The 22489-nt window shown below is 42.0% G+C and overlaps 1 protein-coding gene across 1 annotated transcript in view; it reads left to right on the top strand.

The window, feature by feature from the left end:
* The first annotated feature begins 240 nt into the window (after positions 1–240).
* The window catches only part of rims3 (regulating synaptic membrane exocytosis 3), a 51978-nt gene continuing 29729 nt past the window's right edge, over positions 241–22489 (top strand). Inside the window, exons 1-2 of the mRNA XM_033636305.2 lie at positions 241–436; positions 20146–20471. Of these exons, the coding sequence (XP_033492196.2) occupies positions 20207–20471 (265 nt within the window). The 5' untranslated portion in view covers positions 241–436; positions 20146–20206. The remainder of the gene's footprint in view (positions 437–20145; positions 20472–22489) is intronic.

Genomic DNA, 22489 nt, shown 5'->3' with positions numbered 1-22489 from the left:
TGCTTTACTTTTAAAGCTTTTTAAACACAGACATCCATGTGCAATTAACCTGCTGATGTGAACCAACTCAGGGCAACATCCTGATCCCTCCATCTCTGTCACTACACATCCACAGTATTTATTCACGCTTCACTCACATGGCCACACGTTGTCGCTGTTTGTCATGCTGCTGAAAGCAACCAGGCCTAATCTCCTCTCCTCTCCCCTGCCCTCCCTCCTCTCCTCTCCTCTCCTCTCCACAGCAGCGCGCCTCTCACCGCGCCTTGGATGCCGTGTGACCAGCAGCCCTGAGCGGAGCAACCGTCCAGCAAAGCGCCGTGCAGCACAGCAAAAATAAAACCCAAACGATGACCTTCTTACAGATACGACAGAAGCAAACAATCATTTGACAACTTCCGACCCCACACCTTGCCTTCGCCGCTCCTTGCTGTAAGCGGTAAGTGCTCTGATTCCCCGTTTTTTAATTGCAGGGCTCGCATTGCTCAATTTCCGCACAGGGCAGTGATAGCGCCAATGGACTCATATTCTGAATCATGCAATTGATAGTAGATGATCAGTGATAAGAAATGCATGGCTCAAACTGGGCACAGTCATGTGCATTTGTCTTTATTGTTGCAGTGTATGTGCCTGGTGTAGAGGCAACAGCTGAGGTGATTAGTATCAGCTGGGTTCAGACTTGGTTTCTTCTTTTATACTCTCACCTTTTCAGCATTAGGAGCCTTGCAATACCAAGATGCGCTTACAGGTTACAGTTTAATGCCCTCTGCTACTCCAGCTAATCACATTAACGGTTTAAAGGGACTGATGTATTCATATGAGATGGTGTAAAGATAATGCACAGTAAGCCTGTAGGAGAGTGACTGTAATGTGACCTAAATACTCAGTTTCTTTTATGAGTAGCCTGTGTTTTGCAGTTTAAATGTGCTCTCATGTAAAAAATGGAAAACTAATTGTCTCACACAGGGACAAAGTTCAGCATGTCAGTGGTCAGTTTTGTATTTCTGCTGGTGATGTTTATTAAGGTTGGGGTCAAAGGCCTAAAGGTGCCTCAGGGTACGACAGCCATGCACTGCTACCCATTTTTGATTGCGTTTGTATGTGTGAGCGCATGTGAGCGAGGGTGACAGCAAGGGGAGGAGGGAATGGAGTGTGGGGGGAAGTATAAGCATATTTTGAGATGCCTGTCCTCTGCCAGCACTCAGGTCAGGCCAAGTGCACGCTGAGGTGCGAGATTATATCAGATGGCTGCACACACAGACACAAACACAACAGTGTCCAGATCTCAGCTCAAACTGTGTTCCCCACCTGTGGATGGGGACAGAAACACATGATGGGGCTCCAGAGCGTCCCGTGTCTTTCTCTAAACCTTTTTATTTTGTAGAAAATCTAACAATCTGAAAGCTTTTTAGTGTTTCTGACTCGTGTAATTGTCCGTGTTAAGCACATTGTGTGAAGCGCGTTAACTGGCACGAAAGGAGTGTGCCCTCCTTGGCCCGTTTTAAGGAGAACGAGAATAATTATCCACGTGCTTAACTCTTGAAATCCTTGCCTGACTCACACTTGATCCTCTGAATAATCCATTGAGACAGTAAAAGCTGGAAAGAGACTCAACCCTGTCCTGTGGAAAGCCATGTTTCTGTATCTCCATTTGCACGAAACTCAAAACATTTAAACGCTGAAGCCATTTTCCACAAATTCTCCAATCTATACTAGTACAAAAAAAATTGTCATCCCATTTGACGTCCTCAAACAGCTGTGCCACACAGCTCACATGACAGTTTATGAAGTATTTATGCGTTTGTGTCACAGTTTTGGTCACGGGTGTGGTCACCAAGCAGATTTGAGATGTGTGGCACACAAGTTCAAAGGGCAGACCAACCCCCTGTCCTCCTGAAATATTCACCAGGGTGAAATATATGTGCGTGCGTGTCTTTGAGTATGCGTTTGAGTCAGATTGTATCAAATAAGCTGGCTGCTCAAAAGGCCAGCCTGACCGCTATGTACTGTATCATCTTCCATCAAAGAGTTTCTGCTCACACGCATACACACACATACACACACATACACACACTCTTTTCAAAACTGATAGCTGGAAAGGGCAAAGGCAAAGTCCAGTGCAGCACACACCCACACACACTCACTGATGCACTGACACATCTGACCACACGTCAGATCTCTAGCTGGCAGCTGCTGGTCCTGGTCTTCTTTGAAATGAAAATAAAATGAAAACAACCAAGGGGCAGAGAAGACACTTATCATAGTAATGAGTAGGCCTCAGTGTGTGCGTCTATGTGTGTGTTGTTGTTGTTGTTGCACTGTGGCTGTGTACACTTGTAGACAACCATCAGCAAGGCACAATTCAATGGCCAGCTGGTATGTATCATCAAAGAGAGTCGCTGTGGTTGGTTTACAATGAATGCTTGGTCGCTTTCGCGCCTCTCTTCCCACTTCAAATCCGACTTGCTAATGAGACACTATAGTATTGTGGGAGGTTATTTTTGCACAGTCAGACTGAAGAGTTGGGCCCATATGAATGTGGATGTATGGGCTTTGTATGGGCCTATATTTTTGAAGTGAGTATTTTTCATTACACATACTCAGAGGATCATCCAGTTGAATGCCGCTGTACTTTTACCAGGCCGTATTGGACTCTGCAACAACGGCCCTCGGAAAATCAATTCCTCTCAACACCTGATACGTGTTTAAAGGCTGCTGCTGCAGCAAAGGTGACCTCCATCATGTGCACGAGAGTCACTCACTTCTTAACCCAAAGCCTGTCTCTGGGACAAAAGTGTGCCATGCTTCCTGCTAAAATAAATTCTAAAAAATGAAAAGAGATATGACAATAATCAGAAGACCTTTCAGTATTACAATATCTGTAGCTATGTGAAGGCAGTTGTCAATTTGTTTTGTTGGGTTCACAGAGGACTGCATGTCAGTAAGAATTCACTTTCAAATTATTTTTTAAAAATTTTAATTTTGAAACCATAATTGTGAATTGAAAACAAAAAAACACACAAAATGAATGCAGTGGTAGGCAAAGAAACGTTCCTAGCAACTAATTTCCCATACATTTAAACAGATGTTTAAATTTAGGATGCACTCACACTGGCGCTATTTGGTTCAAATGAACCCTGGTCCTCTTCCAAGGATAGTTTGGTTCGTTTGGAGTGGTGTGAATGCTCATTCGAACTCTGGTGCAGACCAAACAACGAACCCTGGTCCTCTTGAAAACTGGGGGTCTCGGTTCACTTGCAAGTGAACCCTGGTGCAATGTGCTTCTAGTGGGAAATGCAAATGGACTATCCAGCGAACCAAAGAGAGGAAGTGAACCAAAGAGAGGAAGTGACGTAGAGCACAGTGCATTTTGGGTAGAAAAAAAACAAAACCAACACTGCAAACCGGGAGAGGCAGAGGTAAAAAAAAAAAGAAAAAGTTGGAAACTGTCTCATGGGCAGATGTGGAGTAGTGAGGAGGTGCAGGCGGTTGTTGATATAAATTTGGTGTTGCTCCATTGTTTCTGTGGTGACCAAACTGGCTGAAGGGGATGGATTTCCTTTTTCGGTCCTGGCCAATCGATGAGCCGGGTTTTCTGCTTCCTCATGCGTTTTTTCTTCCTGGTCAGTGGTTGTCTCGGGCAATACCGCCCCCAAACGAGCAGCTGCTGTAACTGCGTGACGTTGTCCAGGCGGTTTGGTCTGCTTTAAAAAGTGCAGTGTGAAAGTGAACTGAACCAAATGAAGGTGTGAAATTTTTGAGCATTCCCCGCCCAATAGAACCAAGTCCCTCGGACCATCATGGTGTGAATGCGCCCTTGGACTGTGAAACTAGGCAGCACAGTGGTGCAGTGGTTAGCATTGTCGCCTCACAGCAAGAGGGTTCCTGGTTCGAACCCAGGATTGGGGAGCCCCTCTGTGTGGAGTTTGCATGTTCTCCCTGTGTCAGTGTGGGTTTTCTCCAGCTTCCTCCCACAGTCCAAAGACATGCAGGTTAATTGGTGACTCTAAATTGTCCGTAGGAGTGAATGTGAGCGTGAATGGTTGTCTGTCTCTATGTGTGATAGTGATAGTCTTGTGACCTGTCCAGGGTGTATCCTGCCTCTCGCCAATTACAGCTGGGATAGGCTCCAGCCCCCTGCGAGTAGTTACGGAAATTAATGAAAAGTAAAAAAGTAAGTAAAAAAAAAAAATAAAAAAAAAAATAAAAAATAAATAAAATAAAAAAAATAAAAAAATGGTTAATATATATATATATATATATATATATATATATATATATATATATTAAAAAAAGGTTTGAAATTGTTTATTTTTATTAACCAAATCATATTTTAATCAGTGCTGAAATGTGTGTAACTTTGCACATTATCCTACGAAACAACTCATTCAATAAAACATAATAAATAACATTTATTGAAAACAATATTCTTTAGGACAATAAATCTTTAGGAAATGTGTCTGTTTATTAAAATAGCATTTTAATTGAGTGAACACATAGTAAACAGCCTAAAAAAATAGTCGTCAAAAAATGTCTATGTAATTTACGTGTGTACATTATTTTAATAACAATGATTTTATTAATAAGGTTAACTGACTAGTATTTCTGGTGCCCAGCTTGTGAGAGTCGCAACGTTCTATTGACTAGTTGCGCACATCCCTAGTGGACACCAATGAAAGCTATTATTTTAATGGTAAATAACACAGACTAGTTGATATCCTGTTGTACCAAAAAAACGGCATCTGTCTGACAGATCAGCCAAACATGCAAGCAACCTTAAAAATGAGGTCACACATAAAAGCATGATAGGAGAGAAATGCATTAAAAGCCTATGTCAGAAGTCTTAAAAACAAAAGTGTAAGAGAGATAAATATACAGCTCTTATCTTATCCTCCCTCAGGGTCTGACGTTCGCATCCCTTTCAGAGGTTTAGCAGTAAATAAGACAGAGAGGCGTGCTTTGGTTGACCCCAGCCGTGTCCCCACTGGACTGTTTTAGCCCCCACCTCAGCAGCACACAACCAATGCTGTGTAAGCTGGGACTCAGTGATCCAGACATGGTAAGTGGGGTGAGGTTGTGTGCTACTCTGCTCCGAGCCTGCAACCAGAATCCCAGGTGGAGTGGAGAGATGGGGCAGGGTGGCTGAGGGGTGGTGAGAGAGATGTCACTGACCACATTAGTCACCAGAGAAAGCAGGCCATGAGTCAGGAAAGCTCCCAGTCTCATCCATCACGCCCCTCTTAACCCACTTTCCTTCCAGTCCAGCTACTTCGGCTTTTTATTTTTCTATTTTCTGCTGGGTCTCCATCCCCCTGCTGCTGACAGTAACCTTCCAATCCTTCTTTTGATGGTGATGAAAAGGAGAAGAGGGCGCAAAGAGAATGGCTCAGTGCTGGACGGGTTGTGGCAAGAGATGAGAGGGAGAGGAGATTTAGGGCCAACCTTTGGAGTGCAGCAAAGGAAACAGTCAGGACTTTCTTTTTCACAAACAACTTTAACATTTGCGTAAAATAGATTTAAGTTTGTGTAATTTTTGTCACTGTAGGGAGACAAAGAAGACGACACAGTGACACAGTGTGTCGCATTTTCACACTATGGTGGTGTGTGGAGAGAGACCCTGTGAGCTGGTGAGAAGTCTCACTTCTCCAAAAGGCTGCTGGCTCAAATCCTGGATGAGGTTTTTGATTCACTGCTGAGACGAAAACAATGTATTGCTAGCTCAGCTGTGGAGGGATTAGCGTGGAATGTGGGGGAGGCTGTGGATGAGTGATTGAACATTTAAAATGATACTCCAGGGCAGTGATTTGATTGTTATCAATGTGGCTTTATGCCAAAAGTATTTTCATATACAGGTAGCACCTACCTCCCAAGTGAGAGTTGGAGCTTGGCTTGGTGTTTTTGTGCAGCATGATGCAGAGAGAGTAGTAGTGTGCACCAGGAGTGGTCGCACATTCACACCATGGCTCTGTTACATTTCAGTATATTAAAGGTCCAGTGTCTAAGATTTAGGGACATCTGTTGAGAGAAATGTAGTTTATAATTACCTAAAATAAAAATTAATAGTGTTGTCTTGCCTTAGAGTGATCTTATATCTACATACAAAGTGGATCCTCTTCGACAGAGTCCGCCATGTTTCTACAGTAGCTCAGAATGGACAAATCAAACACTGACTCTAGATAGGGCCATTTGCGTTGTTGTGTTTTCACATTGGCCACTGCAGCTCTGCTACATGCTTGGCGCATGGTAGAAGTTTGAGTTAGTTGCAATCTGCAACCCCACTGCTAGATGCTACTGAATCCTACACACTAGACCTTTACAAAATAATTTCAGTTTATTACAGCTCAGATTTTATTTATCTGTCCCTCATTTCAACATTGTAGCATACACAGCGAGTTAAAAGCTGAGATCTTGGAATGCAGCAACTTTGCTAAAAAGAGGTCTGATAGGGTTTAACTTCCAAATTAAGTAGCATAGATATTTTTGTTCTAAACTTTGGTGAGTACAATATTTCATAATCGCCAGTGTTGAAGGCCAAAACTATGAAAATAAGTCCCAAGTTGCAATAAACCATTATTACCTCTCTCAGTGACAGCTCCAAACCGTAGTTGGAAACACGCTGGCTTGTGAACTTTAATTTAACTTGGCTCATTATCAGCTGGTAACTAGCTTCTAGTGGACCACTCTGCAGACGGAAGGATAGCAAGGTGCTGTTCACCAACAATGGCATTTTTGTAGTCTTCACCACACAACAACAAACATGGCCTTCTCATGAGGTTGAGCAGTAGCTCTGAGCTCATCTAGACACTTGATTCTGCTGACTCTCATCACTCTTTGCTGCCTGCCGTCTTCACCATGACACAAAGCCACCACCTTTAAAGGGGAAAAAGGGTAGGCCGATAACATGATTATGATCTTTTAATGAATAATGTTTTAGCATGATAACAAATATTAGCATCTTAAAATGTTTAATAACAAGCACATTTTTGTTCTGATTCCAAAAAAGTAGCAATAGTAGCACACAAAAAAGTATGTTAGCATCATAGTGTGGAAATCATGATAATAATAACATATAACTAATAACAACATGTAATTGAAACCACCCATGTCTAATGTTTATGCATGCTAACAAAAATAAGCTTTCTAAGTTTTACAATTAAGGGTTTTGTAAAACACTCAATAATGAATGTTAGCAGTGTATAGTTTTTGAGATGTTCTTATAAGTAGACCTACAAAAAAAAAAAACAAAAAAAAAAACAATAGTTTATTGGTATATCATAACTAACAGAACTAGCATGCTAAAGTAGTAGCGTTTTTTTTGTGCTCCATCTCTGCTGCGTGGAAGCAGGTAAACACAACCAGCAGTGGTTACAGTATAGTGTCACATGTAAATCAAGTACGCATTAAAAAAGTACTATTATAAATTCTGTTTCAATGACAAGCGTTCTGTAACTGTTATTTTCTGATAAGAAGTTGTGCGTAGTGTAGTTTGTTATAGCTTAACGCTACCATTTACCTTCTAGCAATAGCATTTAAAGCCCTATTTAGACGGGATTAGTTTAACATGGAGACGTGGGGTAAAGTAATTATTACCAGGGATTTTAGTCCTGTCAAAACGTGCCATGTCTGTAATCATTACAGATAATGAGAGTAAAAATGACGGTGACTTTTACTTTCTGTAAAACGGTCCTGAGAAAATACCTCGGGTAATATTAATCCCGTGCCAATGCGATTCTCTGTAAAAAATGTGTGTAAATATTTCGTCACGTCCTGTTTACAACCATTTTTCCATGTTTACAACTAGTTTTCTGCGGTTTTTCGATGATGGAGGCGTTGAAGAAGCATTCGGTGTTGTCGGCAGTTGTGATAGTGGACATTCTTCTAATGATCGCACGGCCCTCCGTGGGAGACCAATCAAAAAGGTCGAGAAGAAAGCACTTTTAGGAGCCACGAGACTTCTGGTTGTGTTAGGTAGGCCTAATATAAATCCATATTGCTAATCGTTGTGTACACACAATCCTGATCATGGGCAATATTTCATATTGGGCTAATAAACGTAACACATACAGGAAGCAACGTAGCACGCACATGCCAACAGGGAGGTGACGCCAGGGTGCAAACCGAGTTACCACTCCCATCTCTCGTAGAATTACAGAGATTTCTTGTCCCGTGCAAATCGGACATTTTTATTACAGACATCCTGTGGTTAACCGACATTAGTCCACATCCCTATGTAAAACTAATCCTGGCCGAATAGTACTTAAGTTAGAAAATTATAAACGTAATTTGTGAAGATTATCTTCCTGTAGAAAACGTGTAAGTATAAGATTTTGGTTGGCACAGAGCTTGAAATGAAATCATTTTATGTAGGATTGTTGTTATTTAATAGGAGAGGTATCCTCATAATGCAGTGTTTTAACTTTTAATTTCTTTCTCTCCTGTATTTTTTATACATGTAAGTGTAAATAAACTAAACTTTTCCAAACCCTAAGGAAAAAATCCCATTGACTTTTTGACAAGGGAACAAAAAACACATCATCCCTGCAGCACTTGAAACTATATACTTTTCTTATTCAAGTTTTTATTGAGGTTTTATAATGAACAAATACAAGAGACAACAAAATAAATACATAAACGTGAACTGAAACATCTCAGATGAAACAAAACCACGGCATCATCTCTGCAGTGTTCGTGCCATTAATGATTCAGAGGTCCGTCAGCACGGCACCAGTCCATGAAGGAGTCATCCAGTGACCCATTTTACAGATCAAACTTAGAAACAAAAGAAAAGTCCCAGTAGCACACCCTGAGTAGAAGAAAGTTGTTCATTCATTAAAAAGGACATATTTAATTAAACATGAGCCACACATCCAAAACGCAAATCCTCAAAAGTTTAATGTCTTACTCCTTTTATAAGACATATTTCAATACTACATTTAAAACAACGTGAGACAACTTGAGGCTAATTTGACCCTTTTACTGCAGCTGTGACAGAGAAAATGTAAAGCTTTGCTTCTGTCGTGGCTGATTCACCATGATCCTGGCAATTTGTCTGAAAACATGGTGTGACGGATCGAATTTATGTCTGCTGTCAGAAGGTGATGTGGAGGGAGTGACTCAATGACTCACCTCATTAAAGACTTTATTGGATAAAAATTTTGATTGGACCAATGGGAGAGGCAACGCGAAAGCTGCTTATGAACTGCTTTTTCTGTTCATTTCATGGCTGTTAGCATTTGATTCAGAGTTGTGTGTGTGTGCGAGTGTGTGTGTGTGTGTGTGTGTGTGTGTGCGCACCGGGCATAATATTGCTCTGCAAAGTGTGAAATGGGAAATTTGTGAATATCTTATTGCGATGTGACCGTATGTGGTCAGTTTTTTCTCTGACACATTGTACTATTTCGGGCAATGTGATAGTGAAGAATTCAAATCTGTGTCAGAGCGGAGTGTTTTACAGAAGACTTGGATGCTAATTCAAGTCCATCAGCCAAGACATCAGTGTCAACGGCCTCTGTCATTCAACATTTGGGCTCTTTTCTTCTGCCACACTCTGGCTCGTACATTCAGTGCAGCATATGTGTGTTTGCACTATGCTGGGTTTCTCTGTGTGGGATTTTGTGTGTGATCCATTTGGCTCTCAGTTGTCTCACAGCCTGGCACTCTTTACTCTGTCTGTGTGTGTGTAGCTGCAAAACCAGCCTTCTGTCTTCTCGCCTTAAGAGACCCCTTATGATCAGAGAGATACATCGGCCACACGCACACACATGCACAGGACACTGGGCCCAACACAATGGCAGCAGGCGCTGGTCCGACTCATACAGTATCATAACCTGGGACGTTTCCATGGTAGCCTCAACAGGAAGTGCATTACAGCTCCTGCCAGTCCGTGTGCACTGCCACTGTGATTGTTCATCATGAATTTCTTCTTTATTCCAGCTATTTTTCACTCCTGCACTCTTTGCAAGCTGCATGAAAATAGCATGTCAAGGATATAAACTTTTTGAAGAAAAAAAATATATTAGCAATGTACTGTTATACACTCACCAGCTACACCAATACAAATTACTTAGGAGAAAGAAGGACGCACACATGACCTGTTAGAACACAAACTCCTTAATTTACTTCAACATACTGTAATGTTTCAGCCAGAACAACTTTTATCAGATTAAGAGTGACACATGGCAATTACACATGCAACATGAGGCGGCTGTTGTTCAGAGGTAGAGTGGGTCGTCCACCAATTGAAAGATCGGCCCTGACAATTTGGGGTTCAGGTGCTCAAGGATACTTATGTCGAATTATCCTTGAGCACCTGAACCCCTGATGGCTGTTCCATTGGTGTGTGAGTGTGTTAAAAAGCTGAGTAACAGGTGGCACCTTGTGTGGTAGCCTCAGCCTCCAGTGTATAAATGACTGTGTGAATGGGTGAATGTGACTCGTAGTGTAAAAAGCGCTTTGAGTGGTCGAATGACTAGAAAAGCGCTATACAAGTACCATCCATTTACTTAATAGACAAGACCAATGACGGAATATAAAGATGGACAATGCATCTCCACTTCCTGCCAATGTAGGGGTGAGTTTGTGTACAAAAATCTCTAAACGTTTAGAGTGTGTCATTTTTTTCGTGTACACAGGTTTCACCGCTGGGTGGTGCTATTGCATTATACCAGTAAAGCCCCAGTTATCCGAATACCAACTGAACGACCAACGGTTACAGGCCGCCACACCAAAATATTGCCATTCCGACGGTCCGCCATCCCGAATTCTGGTCCCTGAGACCTGACAGTAAGCTATGGCGAGCCTGTAGAAGCCGTATTTCCCATGCATGTCAGCGATTTTCACCAGGGACACACGTGAGTAATTCAGGCTGACATTACCTGTTTTTCAGCGAACTCTTCTGGTAATTTTATTTAAAGGCATGGCATATAGGTCCACAGTAACTTATTATTATTATTATTATTATTGGGTCTTACAAGAGTAAGACTCAAAATCACAGCATCCGCGGTGAGAGGACACGGAATTGTGTGCACTTTTACACACGCGGGTGTAGGTGATCACGGATATGTGATGTGGGAAAGATGTAGCCAGATGTATTACCTGTTTTAGATACGTGGCTGTCTGTCTGTCCGTCCGTCCGTAGCACAAGTCACGTACGCCACTTCACCACCGACCCGTGCGTAAAAGCGCAAATAATTCCGTGTCATCTCCCCGCAGATGCTGTGATTTGGCCCTTTGCTCATTGTAGCCCACTGCCGAACGACCCCCTTAATGAACGCACCGTTTTAATAGAATGGAGCACGTAGGCTACTGACCTGTTGCCAAACCCGGTCTGACACCATTTCTTGTCATATTCACAGTCTATCACAGTTAATTAACAATTAGTGTTACCCCCCTCCCCCCTAAAAAAAAAACATACGTTTTTCGTGTACTAATTTTTCATGACCGTTTATGATCTCAAACACGTGTAAACATGTAAAGGTGTACATGGACTCACCCCTATGCCAATGTACAAAAATGAAGCCAAAATGTCCCAGATGCGGCCGCCACCATCTTGCACTGGTGATGTCATTTGGAGCCAGAGTCTGCACAGTCACAAGCTCAGCTGTTTCAAGTCCCCGCCCAAACACTGAACAATTGCGAGCAGTGCCATCGATCGCAAGCACACAGCTGTCAATTATGACTTCAGACCCTTTATCAGATAACTAATAATTAATCATAAAAGAACACTTGAGCATACCTCAATGTGATAAGAACTACCTAAAATTACTGAAACCATCTGTGGGAAAATGTAACGTGAACTTTGATTTTTAGTTCGGCCCATCCACTAACATAGAATGGCCGGGGTTTATGACATATACTGCAGCCAGCCACCAGGGGGCGATCGAGATGTTTTGGCTTCACGTTTCAGGGAGCTGTAATGTCGTTCATCTTTATATACAATCTATGGCCTAGGCCAGGGGTCAGCAACCTTTACAATCAAAAGACCAAAAATGATTTTAAAACAATTCTGTCTGGAGCAGCAGAACATATTTTAGCTCTATAATGGATGTAACACATTAACACTATTGACTAAATTAACCTATTAATATTACTGATAGGCTACTTTGCCTTGGGCGATTTATAATTATTTGGAACTTTGACTTTGCAGAGTTGGCAGTGAAATCAAATCTATCTGTCCACACAATATTAGAGTTTTACTTTTTGGATTTGGAGTCCATAGCTAGCCTAACAACGGAGGCTCAAGACTGATCACTGCTACTGAGGTTTGGCAAAATATAGAGGAAAAGGCGGCAGGCTATAGATGTATGATGCACATTTAAGTAATTTAAACATTTTTTAAATTTGCTGCATAGGTGGCTAATTTCTTTAGACCTACAACAGTGATATATAAAAACTAAAATGTTAAAAAACAACTGTAATCCATTTGCATATGATTTTTTGTCAAAGCCACGGGGAGCTAGAGGTGCTATAGAGTCGCAGGTGGCTCCAGGGCGACAGGTTGCCTACCTCTGACCTAGACAGATCTCTTTCAGTTGAATAAGATGCTGATTATTTGCAGTTTAATGTCTGTTGACATTTGACCGATGACCAATGGCCAGTGCACTGCTGAGACATATTTTTTTTCTGTTCATTTAGCTATGATTCAGCTCAGCTCACTCTCTACTGTCCCACATGGGAAACTTGCTGCTGCTTGCAGCAGCCAAAAGCACTTGGCAAAGCCACATCAAAACACACTCATCCAACAGCAAACACAGCAAAATCCTCAATTAGAAAAAAGAATAACATGCAATAGTAAAAGCAATAAATGGAGGCCATAGCAGTAAAAACAAATTAAAAAGAGGTAAAACAAGTTTTAAAAAGCCAATTAGACAGATGCTGCTGTTTATCGCTTCACATTTATGTTGATATTGACTCACCTTGGCTTTATATTGATTGGTTTCTGACAAGACACTCAGACCTACAGTATATCTTTACCATCTACTGTCCAGCTAAGTTGTAGGTTAATTAACAGACCGGCAGCGGCAGTGTGGCCTGCATACGAGAGCAACTTTAAGGAGACCATTAATGGATTGCTCAACCATATCTAATTACAAGGTTGTGGCTTTTGTGTTTATGGGAGACGCTGAAAAGTGAGGTCTCATTTTTACTCTTTGCTTCTCTGCATCAGCTTTCACTGACTGCAGACAGTCATGCTTGGCTGAATTCAACTGAGGTTCTGTTTTGTGGTCTTCAGCACTGTTAGTTTGCCAATAGAGTTTTCTGCTGGATAGTTGGTGTAATATAAGACAGTCACAACATTCAGGGCATTTTGTCATTTATACAAAGAATGTGTGGCTTCGTTCTTTTTCATTGACATGGGAATGACAAAAATTAACATTGTGAATATATCTTTTTTTATCGCATATTGTAGTCCTTGACGGCTTCTTCACACGGCACTAAACGTAACTGGTGTCGCTAAACGTAACTAGTGTCGCCATGTTTCTTTTGTCAAGCTTGTCCGACCTTGCAAAAGTAACTAATGATGTTGGGACTTAGGATTGGTCAAGTGTTAAAGAGGTGCTTTCACATTTTGGGAAATAGTCACGTGAAAGAATCATCAACACCACTCTAATATCTCTCTGTTACATATGAAGCTGCAGGCAGTTAGCTTAGCTTAGCACAAAGACTGGAAACAGGTGGAAACAGCTAGCCTAGCTCAGTACAAAAGTAAAAACAATCCGCCTAACTGCCTCTAAAGCTCAGTAACATATTTTATCACCTTTGTTGATTATTTAAAGTTTATGGCCACAAACCTGAGTAAAGTGTGTCTTTGCATGGGTGCATCTGCAGGATTTAGCTGCTGCTCTGTTAACACGCTGCTCACACGACGCCTCCTGTACAGACACGTTGTAACACTTATACAAATTAAGAGGCCAGATCTCTCGCAGCAGGGGTTGGTGTTGGGCGGAGACAGGTGGTGTTGAGGTGCGGCTGAGGGGCTGATGGCCACCGGGCTGGGTGGAGGGGGGGGACAGTTTGCTGACGTGAGGAGAAATAAATGAGCTCTGAGATGAGACGTTAGAGAGCACAGAGACATATGGCAGGGGAGATGTCTGGCACGGAGATGAAGATAGATGGGCTCCTGGTTGTACCTTTAGGTCCAGCAAAACACAGTGTGGGGACAGGTACATGGCGACATCTTTAAAGATTGAAATACTCTTAAATGCAGGTGTGCGTATTTTTTTACATCAGCTATTATTCATGTCCAACATAACAACAGAGGTTATACCTACAGGCTGATTTTTCTTTATTTGAACTTAATATTGACAAGAGTACTCCATGCCCCACTTTGAATTAAATATTTTATTGTCCTCTGTGGCTTGATTCATAAGCTACGGAGTTCACACAGCACAAGATAAGAAACTCTTTGAAAACGTAGAAATGTTTTACCTTTATTTACTCTGCCTTTTTTGGCCAAGAATGAATACTTAATAATTGGAAATATATGGAAAATATTGGAAAATATGTTTACATGACGTACTGATTGTCTAACTAAAATCATACTCAATCGAATTTCTCAAAGTCGGACTAACACACTGAGATAATGTGATTGGGAGTTGAATTACACCTGCTTGTATACAGTCAATCGAACCCAAACTGGCCTAGATGCTCTGCACATGCTCCACAGTTTCCGTCCTGGGCTTTGACCTGGAAGTCAAACAGCATTAAATGCATAACAGAAGAAGAAGCCAGTAACAACATGGTGTTATCTACGTCCAGAGGTGTGCATCTTTGGACGGACAAGGAGACACAGTTCATGCTGTGTCAGCTGAAAGAGTTAAATATTTCAAAATACATGGATAGAAGGAAAACACTGGTCTGTGATGTAATCGGTCAGCTAGAAAAAGGTACTAACAAGCTGAAAGGGGGCATATCGCCACCTATTGTAGCGGAGTCGGACATACTTGAGTTAATAAATTAATTCCCCTCTCGTGCACGTACACTGGGACAACGACAATAGTCCAATTAATTGGTCTAGTCGAGCTATAACCGTAGCTCGACTTAACTGTGTAAGTAAACAGCTGACTGATAAGTCCAAGCAAGGAGACCTCAAGTATGAGTGCACACTGGATCCTTTACAACCACTACCTACCACACCAAATCACAATGCCGATTTCAGTGTCTCATTCCAGTGCCAGATAGTGTGCATAGCAAGTGTGAGGTTGAACAAAGAGAAAGCGAGCATGTGTGACGTTGACATGTGAAGGTGGGGCTGCGGCAACTTGAGCAGAGAGAATGAAGTTAAATTTTCCAGGGAATGTTTGTACAGTTGTGGCTATCTGACAGTGAATAAATGCCACAACTCTTCAAGACCCAAGCTGAGTTTGTGTGTCTTGCTCGCCACCTGCTAATTAAAGTGAAGAGCGTTAGCCACAAAGTAAACAAACAAAGGTAGGCTGGATCCATATATCCATACTTTGCAGACTCCCAGACTTTGCGGGTGCATTTAGACTGACTTCATTTGACTCCGACGCCGATTCAACGTGTTCAATCGACAGAAAAAAAGCCGACTAGTGCGGATGAGGGTGGCAGATGCTCACTAGTGGCCGACCATTGTCTTAGTGTGTCAGGGCCTTTAGGGAGACAATTATTAATCCCAACTCAAAATGGATTTTGCTGTTATTAGTACTGTCACATTGTTATTTAGTGTAAATCATTGCAGTTAGGTCAGGGTTTTTTGGCACTGGTATTGGAAAACATCCAAATGATACCCAGCCCCTGTGTTTTCTGATTGGCTACCATCTCTAGCTTCAAAGTGTAAGTCTACAAATAAGTGTTTTAATTTCATAAAATGTTAAACTATGCCTTTAACTTGCTAAATATCTGCACATCAAACTCAACTAAGCAGTGAAACTTCAGCTCTGTGGATATGAAACCAACACAGCCACCAGTGTTACTTGTCAGTGTGCATGTCCTCTGGGCAAAACATATATACTGTACAGTATACACTTGAGTTCACTCTGTTGCACACACACTCACACACACACACTCAGACCGAGGATATCATCATTAAGAGGAGAACAGGAATGGATGCATGTCTCAGTTGCTGTCACTATCACGTCTCCCTCTTCTTCTCCTGCTTTCACTCCATTAATTCTCACAGATCAGGCCCCAGCTTCCTGCAGTGTTTTTCTCTGTGTCCATTCATTATGAAGCATCCTCTCCTCCCACGTCTATCGCCCTGTCCTTCGTCTTCCCCCACTTGTTCTTCTCGGTCCGCGTGGCTCTCTGAAAGCAGAGTTATTCTGTTTGTCCCCTTTCTCTCGCAGCCTTCTCTGTCCCTCCTCCATCCTCATTTTCTCCCGCTCTGCTCGAAGTACAGAGACCCCCCAGAGAGCCACAGAGAAGTGCACATGGGCTGGAATAGAAAAGAGAGGGTGAGCGGGGAAGAGAGGGAAGGCAAAAAAGAAAGGAGAGGAAAATAAGGGCATATAGGCTCACCTGACGTTCAGATTCCCTGCCCCTACCTTCCCTCTCTCCCTCTTTCTTTCCCGTCGGTACCCTTTTCCACTCATTACAAATGTCACGGCAGTAGCTCTTTACAAAGCACACAGTCCACCACTTGGCTATTATTATGAGTTTCATTACAAAATGCCAAAATTTGCCCTTTGCTACATCAGTTCATTGTCCCTCAATTGCACCCACATCGGTTATTGTGGTAATGCTAAATGAATCCCCACAAAAAGTGTCGGTCAGCAACATTTTGTGGGCTGTAAGCATCATGGCTGTGTTCGTGTGACAGAGCAGGGCGATGATGATGATGATTTACAGAGATATCTGAAGCACAGGGCATTTACGTCTTCAATCTGAAAGTCGCATTAAGGACAAATTCACTGTACTGCATATGTATTATTTATGACTGAGTGCTTTAAGGAAGCTGTGCAACATTTCCTGCGATTAGAGGCAGATTATTTAAACCGATGTCCTTTAGTTGCATTAGAGGCACATCTCAAGAGATGGCATTGCCAGTTGGGTGGTTGGTTGGTATTTTAACAACTGTTTCATGGATTGCCATGACATTTACTGACATTCATGGTCCCTGGATGATGGATGTTTTGGTGATCCTTTGACTTCATTCCGTCATGAGGTTTAAATTTGCAGTTTTTTGTTAAGTCTCAACAGCTAGAGACGGGCATTTATTGTCATTGTTATTAAGAACATAATGGGCTTGCAACATTGTGTCATCAATGCAGAATTATTCTTCATCTTCTGAAGACAACATAGTAACACAATAAAGCTACAATGACCTGAAGTCAACATCCATATGGTAGTCTAAAGACAACACCATATAACCGCGAATAAAGCTACGATGACTCGAGGATGTCATTAATACAATGGCCTAAAGACAACAACATTTAACGGACAATAAAGCAATGATGACTCTTAAACATCTATATGATGGTCTGAAGACAACGCCATGTAACACAAAAAAAGCCAACATGGCATGGCAACAAACTTGCTATGGTAATATGAAAAATGCTTGAGTGTTGACATATCTGTTGCGATATTGCCCAAAAATTGCCTTGAGTATCCCTCGATATTTTCCTGATGCCTTTTAAATATGAAAAATATTACATCTGCTCTAAAGTGGAAGTCAACAACTTTTAACTATCTAGAATGCTAGCTAGTTAGTTATTGCTGTCTGCTTATCAGTTGCTAAAGGATAAAGCAATTATGACTTGAGGTCAACATTGATTTGATGGTCTAAATACAACATCATATAGACGAAAATAAAGTAATGATGACTAGAGGTCAATATTGATTTGATGGCCTGAAGACATCATATAACAGAGACTGCTAGCTAGCATGCTACCTAGCTAGTTAATGCTTTCTACTAATCAATTGCTTGATCATTTAAGTCAGTAAGTAACCCCCACTTCTCATTTAAAAAGGCCATCACACAAAAAGGTGTTCTTGGTTTATCATGCACTTTAGATTCATTATGCAATACTTTGACAATGGGCACAATCCTGAAAGAAAATTAAGGATACAGTTGGCGGGCTAGCACGCTAACGCTAGCGTGCAAATTTTAGCATGCTAATACTAGCGCACTACAGCTAGCTCTCAAACTCTGGCAGTCAGAAACCAACATCTATGACTCCCTGTCCCTTTGACAATCCAATTAAATAACACATTTTCTTGTAGTGGCCGTTCTAAAATGAGCTGAAATAACGTTAGAGCATTCTGATATGATCAAGGAGTTAATACTAAGCAGCTAGTGTCCTAGCTGGCTAACTGTTAGCTCACCCTTGCAAGCTAATGTGAGCTTACTTCCATGGTGGCAAAATACTAACAATTAATTTAAAAAGCAAATATAACTTTTAATTTCTGTAGTAGCAGACTAGTGTAAACTAAAGTAAAACTTGCAGATTGGGTCTCATGTTGTAATTTGCGCTTCTTTGTGCAGCCATTTTGGTGCAGGGTTTGCAGGGTTTGATGACATCACAAACGTCGATTGGCTGAGGCAGTTGTTGTCCCAGGGTTATCATACAAAATGTTGTTCTCAGGACAACAACCGCTTGGCAAAATCAGGACGCACATTTGACGTCAGTGTAGTGGTAGGGAAAAATACATTTTTATTTGTACAATGCTTCGGTGTTCACTGTAGTTGTCAGCTGACATTTCACAAGTTTGAAATATGTTTGCAGTCCACCTTCTGCTACATAGGCAATGGTGACCCTTGAGGGTGACCAGTGTCCAACGTTCCACACTCCACCATATGGGTACTCATAGTGCACTGTGAACACGCTTATTTATGCCCTAACAAATCACATGTACAGAAGTATGTGATTTGAGCCACGGCATTAATCATGTTAAATGCTAATGCATTAAACGCATGCTGGTGTGTTGAAGCATATAAACCACCTGAGCTTTTGCAAGGCACTTACGTAGGTTCTGAGACAGGAAAAGACTGCATTGCTGTACTTTCTGTGTCAAAAAAAAAAAAAAAAAAACAGGAGAAGAAAGAGGACAAAAAAATATAGCGGGGGCCATAATGATAAAGCAGGTGGCAAGAGAAGTTATATGGAAGAGGAGTAGTGAAGAACGAGAACTATTAAAAAAGCAGTGTGAAAACAGGATGTTGGCCACAGTGCATCTGCATATTTAATGTTCCCTTTGGCTGTCGGTTTAGCCTCAGTATAATCACTCTAAAGTTAGGGGAGAGAAAAGAAAAGGACAGACAGGGGACCGTAAAGGAGAGAGATAGAGATGCTGAAGGATAATAGTCCTTTTTTCTACAGAAGACATTTTGACATGTCACATTAGTATAAGCACAGGGGCAATAAAATTTAACGATGGCTGCTTCAGTTTCAGATTCTGGCTCACTGTCATGCTGTCAAAGCTGAATAGAACGGAGCCATCATTAAGTTATTAGTAACACAGGTGCTTTTCCTACTATGACATGTCAAAATGTCCACTGTGAAAAAAGGCCTGTTGTGAGAGCTGTACCTGTGCGTGCGTCAGTGAGATTTATTACGAAGTTTATCAAAGTAAAGCAAGAGTGTGCGCACACACACTGTTGTCCTCCCAGGATTCAGCCAACCAGTGATGACTTGAGCTGTAGAGTTTATCATGTGTCACTGTTTAAGGTCAGACACAGAATAAGAATCCAAAAAAACCCACACAAGACAAATACCAGCTGACAGGGTCACCCCTCAACAGCAGGCCAGCCCTGACATTTGTGTGCGTTTGTGTATGTGTGTGTGTGACTTGAGACATTTCTTAACTCACTTGAACAGTCTGCTGCCATCTGCACTGTCCTCGTCTACTGACCTTTGTGTTCTTTGTTTCCTCAGTTTGCAAAACTATTTGAGATCAGAAAGGCTTTTTGGAGCTTTTCGCTTTTTATTTGTCTTTTATGAGGTAGGAAGTCATTTCTGCTGCCTCGGCAATACGTGGCAAATTTTATTGAAAACCAAACTGTGGTTGAAATTCAAACTGGGCGTCCTTCAGCCTCGGGGAGGTGCTGCAGCTGTAAGACAAGCTAGTATTCTATATTTCATCAGACACACTTCATATCAAGTTGTCCTTTTATTTGAGCTGTTACACGCCTCCCACCTTCAACCTCTCCTCTCTACATACACCCTCTTTTTTATCTCCCTTCCTCAGCCCGCGCTCCAACTTTCCTCCCCCTCCCCCCAGCCTATCGGCCCTCCAGTCCAGCGGGACCATGATGCTCAGCAGCTCTGTGGAGGTGCCCAGCCCGGGTGGGCTGAGCGGCCTTAGCGGGCTCAGCGCGGCAGCTCGGAACGTGGTGCGCTCTTCCAGCATCTCGGGAGCCATGTACAGCCTGGAGAAGAGTCCCGGCAGCGGGGGACCGGACTCCGCATCATTGGCTGGCAACAAGAAGCGGCGCTCCAGTCTGGGTGCCAAGATGGTGGCCATTGTGGGGTTGTCACAGTGGAGCAAGAGCACACAACAGCTCAACCAGCAAGGTCAGTTAACAGTCTGAAATGATTCTGATGGATGTAAACTCCTTGCATTAAACTTTACTGCCAGTGCAAGTGTCATTTTGACCTTTGAGTCCCGATCAAATACTCCCAACATATTTTTCTTTCTTGTCCTTTTTGTGCCATTTGTGCAAGGTCATTGTGACATCTGACGCCTTTTGTCCCTTCCTGCTTCCTTTCCTCATCACCCCTCTGTCCATTCTTCTTATTCTCAGCCTCCACTGTTTCCCCTGCCCCTTTTTGCTTTGTCTGTTTTCTAAAGTATGGGAATATCAATCTTTTGTTTCAATTTGGGTTCAGATGTGAAGCTGCAAATCATATTCATATTAAGTTCTTAATTCGGTAAGACATTTAATAACCATTCTGGCTTTGCTTTTACATTTCAAAACACTGATGCTCTTAAAATGATTAAAAGCTTTCCTGCTGCAGTTTCATTGTTAAACAGAAGCCAACACTGGTCTGACAGAGCAGTGATTATTTCACTGTATGCACAATAACATCAGCATAATCCACTCCAAAGGGCATTTGATGCCCTGCCTCTGTTGTACCTGTGATATGTAATTCAACAAGCCCTCAGTGGCTTTACCTTTCGTTGTAATGTAATGAGTTAATTTTAAAAGCCGCTAACACCAGCGAGTGTTGGAGGAAGCAGTGGCAGATAGTATGTATGATGGCAGTGGTGGTGGTGTTATGTGTCCTGTGGGGTATAATTACATATACTGTGCAGCAGCAACAAACATGTTTGTCGCTTTGTGCCTCGGCAGCGAGCACAAACCCTCTCGCTCCTGGTGGGAAATGGGGAAAAACATGTCACACACCAAGGCTTGGTACAGGCTGAGAGGCAGGGCCAGGAGGGGGCAGGGGATGCAGCTCATTTCAATACAGTTAATTTCTTTCTTCATTCCTCTGTTGATAAGAACCACACCGTTCATTTCCCCACATCCTATTAGCACATTCAGTTTCTCCTTCCAGTACATTGAACTGTAACCTTTTCAGAATGCTGTCTGCATGTGTCTCTCTGCTCGCCTGATCGCTTTGTGGTAGTACAGTGCGTACGTCTAACTCTGTGAGGACACTCAGTCTTATTACAACATCTGAGGGTTGTTGCTTGTCTTCGTGTGGCAGACTAGGACCTTTTTAATCTTTTCATTAGTTTCTGTACCAATGCTAAAATTATTTCCCTAGTTTAAGCCAGTATACTGTTAACATGTGTTTATCCATTTATTTTTACAAACCTTAAATAACTAATTTCTGTGAAATTAAAGTGAATATATTTGGGTTTGTTGGTCACACCAACAAGACATTTAAAGCAGTCACCTCGGGAGCTGTGTAACCAGTGGACTCTTGTGTTGTCTGTATTGTGTTGATATGAAGAGGCCCAGACTGTGGATATCTTTGGAAGCGATCTTTGTTTATCCCTGACAACAAGAGGTAAAAATAAAATCCTCTGTCAAACATGACCATATAACTCGAGCCCCTACACAAATAAAGTGACACAGGATTATGTTAGCATAAAATTAACTTATAAACAGCGCTTAAACACGGAAATTACCACAAGAGCAATGTCACTTACCTCTCCCATGGAGTACAACAGCAAAAGGGGAGAGGTAAGGCAGGAGACACCCCTTTATAGGTGGGGTACCCCCAAAGGTGAGTGTAGGGGTGCAGAGTATCAGATGTTCCACATATTGACCATGGAGGCCTAAGTGTCAGGTAATGGTAACTAAAACAAATTTTGTGTAATTATAAAACTTACTATTACAAATGTGCATTTGACTTTGTTACACATGTTACTGCACTATAATTGACCCTGTAACAGTTGGACTCTGGGAAGTTGTGATGACCATTTTTTACTATGGAAGCACCGATTTATTGGCCAAACATCGGTATCAGGGCGATTCCTGCCTTGTTAGCTGCCATCAGCATATTGGCAAACAAGATGTTGAATCACATCAGTGCTGTGCAGACTAAAAAGCAGGGCTTGATGACTAACTGTGTCCCTC

This window comes from Epinephelus lanceolatus, chromosome 16 (genome assembly GCF_041903045.1).
Source record: "Epinephelus lanceolatus isolate andai-2023 chromosome 16, ASM4190304v1, whole genome shotgun sequence".
NCBI classification, from domain to species: Eukaryota; Metazoa; Chordata; class Actinopteri; order Perciformes; family Serranidae; genus Epinephelus; species Epinephelus lanceolatus.
The sequence above is the reverse complement of the archived record's forward strand: the minus strand, read 5'-3'. Positions and strand labels throughout refer to the sequence as shown.